At 38.4% G+C, this 3,084-nt stretch overlaps 1 protein-coding gene across 1 annotated transcript; it reads right to left on the bottom strand.

Moving 5' to 3' along the window:
* Positions 1-1,739: 1,739 nt before the first annotated feature.
* LOC308342847 (olfactory receptor 2T11) lies at positions 1,740-2,699 on the bottom strand (the record flags this gene model as incomplete). Its single annotated transcript, XM_080803503.1, has 1 exon — positions 1,740-2,699. One exon carries the CDS (start codon positions 2,697-2,699, stop codon positions 1,740-1,742), a length of 960 nt encoding a protein of 319 aa, XP_080659629.1.
* Between the last annotated feature and the right edge of the window lie 385 nt (positions 2,700-3,084).

Below are 3,084 nucleotides of genomic sequence, written 5' to 3'. Positions count from 1 at the left end.
ATGCTTTGTGATAGATTATTCCCTTTAACATAACTGCAATATCCTACAATAATAAAAACACATTGATATTATATCCCTTTCTAACCACTACTCCAATTAATTTGCTCTCATTTTCAAAAAAAATGTATTTAAACTCTACTCATCTTGTCCACTTTCTTTCTATTTTACTCTGAATCCTCTTGGAGCACAACTTCATTGGAATTGCTTTTATTAAGGTCATAATTGATCTTTGTGTTGACAAATACAGTGGTTAATGAAGAATCTCATTGTCATCCAACAAGAAACAGCATCTAGTGCCATTGATTACACTCTAGTTTTGAAGTTTTCTCACTTCTATCTGAGATATCACTTCTTCTTATTCCGTCAATCACGGTCTCCTGTCTCACTTTATCACCAGTTGAACAGCTGCCTTAGTCTTAAATCTTTACTCCTACCTAAGTTTAAACTAATCCTATGCCTCTAAAATATTCTTTCTACTCTGAAGACTACCAAATTTAAACCTTCAACCCTTAACTCCAATCTGAGCCCCAGATGGCTTCATATATCTAAGAGATATTTCAAAATTCTCTCAACAGCTAAATCCTTGATTTCTTCTACCCAATCTTGCCACTCTACAAGTTTTCAAAAATCTCATGGAGCAGATATCCTAGATTCCTTTCCCTTGAGGTTAATTGACTCATTTTTCATTTCACTTGCTTTTCTAATAGTCATCCTTTCCATGAGCTAAATCCTCTTTGTAACTACCTGACTAATCCTTCTTTCCTCTCATGTATAGATTCCTAAATTTTTTTCCTGTATACAATCTACTTCCCTCTTCTATATACCACACACATAGACATAGCATAGAAGTATGCATATATCACACACATAGACATAGTGTGGAAGTATGCATAAAATAGTGCACATAAAAATATACATCTTATCAAGTTATGTCTATACAGAAAATTCTTCAAAAGTTTTCTTTCTCAGTGCAAAGAAACTGAATTGAATCCATCTCCTGTTGATAAATCACACAGAATTGGACAATGTAAATTTTCTTCCATAGACATCACCTTTCCTAGGATTCTGCTACGAAAATGTCATGGAAAAAAGCACAGTAGTTCTCTTTGATGTTAAATATCAGAGTCTATCCCTTTTGAGTAGGTATGTAATGCCTGAGTATACAACATTCAGTCAGTTTAGCTAACTCAGTATTTACTGTGGCCTAGTATTTGACAGTCACTATTTTTGCACAGATGTATGAAGATGATCATAGAGGTTAAAATGCTCTGATGCAGAGCCAATAAAGACCAGATTAAGACTGTATAATTTCTATCCTTCGTCATTTGTGAATTGGTATTGTTTTACTTTATTGTAACAAAAATACACAATTACTGGCAACAAAATTCCTTAGCTTTGTAAGGTATTCCTGGGTTAAGGGTGAAAGGAACCTTCACAGGTTTGCTGTGAACTCTAAGATAAGCTTTCTCCCCCCTTTATTTAGTCTGAGAGACAAGAATCAGAATCAGATGAATTCTTTAATTGATGTAATAATATCTCATTGTTGGTAGCTAGCCAAAATGTATCTGCATAACTAATTAAAAATCTTTGGTTCCCTCCCCTAGTAGCAAGAAACCAGCCACAGAAAATCCTCTTGATTGGCAATTGTAAGTAACCTTTGACAGCTGACCAAATAGTCATCTTTGAAATAGGACAATAGAAAATGTTCTTAGGAGACCTATTGTCCGTTTATTGAATTCTTAAGCATCACTTGTGGATACTTTTTGAGCTGATGAGATATGTGAGAATATCCTTTTAAATGCCCCCATCACATCCTTGTTTCTGAGGCTGTAGATAAGAGGATTGAGCATGGGTGTGACAATGGTATAGAAGGCTGACACTACCTTGTCCTGCTCAGGAGTGTGAAAAGACTGGGGCAGAACATAAGTGTAGAAGGCAGCTCCATAGAAAATGCTGACTACAGTCAAATGGGACGAACAAGTGGTAAAGGCTTTCTTCCTGCCTTCAGCAGAGTGCATTCGGTGGACAGTTAACAAGATGAGAGAGTAGGAGGTTGAAATGATAGAGATGGGGATGAGCAACATGAGTACACAGCAGATGTACATTAGAGTTTCATACAAGGATGTGTCAGCACAGGCTAGTTTGAGAACTGCAGGGATCTCACAGAAAAAATGGTTGATACTGCGGGAGCCACAGTAGGGGACATTCATGGTGATCGGGGTGAGCAGAAAGCCATCCAGGGACCCTCCAAACCAGGCACCAGCAGCCAGCAGGAGACACACCCTGCGATTCATCAGGACTGGATACCTAAGAGGGTTACAGACAGCCACATAGCGGTCATAGGCCATGAGGCCCAAGAGGAAGAACTCTGAGCCAATCATGGTCAAGTAGAGGAAGATCTGGATGCCACAACCTACAAAGGAAATGGTCTTCTCTTTAGAAACCATGTCGACCAGAAGTTTTGGGACAGTGGTACAAATGAAAAGGGTGTCCATGATGGACAGCTGACTGAGCAGGAAATACATAGGAGTATGGAGACGGGAGTCTACCTGAATCAAGACTATCATGACCAAATTTGCAGTTACAGCCACCACAAAAATAGCAAAAATAACAGGAAAGATGATCCCTATAGCTTTATTGTCCACCAGAAGCCCCAGGAGGATAAAGTCAGAGGATAAAGTTATATTCTTCATTGACATTGCTGATGGCAGCTCCAGCAAAGCAGGAAGCCACAAAGACCAGGAAGGAAAAGGAGAGAGGGCATTTTCAGTATGGATGAAACTTACAATGTAGATGACACCTCAGAGACTGCTGGATGGGCTGAAATTTTCTAAGTCAAAATGCTAGAGAAAAATGAACAGACCAAGAGACGGATGTTAGGATTGAAACTGCTGATCTCTTTTTCCATGTTGGAGAACAACAATTTATATTGTGTTTATGTTCATGCTGCAAGACATAGATTATGCTAACTGCATAAAAATGTTGGTCTTTGCTATACCTGGATTAGGGTTTAACTATATATTTCCTAGTCACTCTCTGCATTTCTGGCATCCAGAATGTTGTCCAGTCTATAGTAGCTCTAAG

The sequence above is a fragment of the Martes martes genome (genome assembly GCF_963455335.1).
Source record: "Martes martes genome assembly, chromosome: 5".
NCBI lineage: Eukaryota > Metazoa > Chordata > Mammalia > Carnivora > Mustelidae > Martes > Martes martes.
This window is presented reverse-complemented; position numbering and strand designations above follow the sequence as displayed.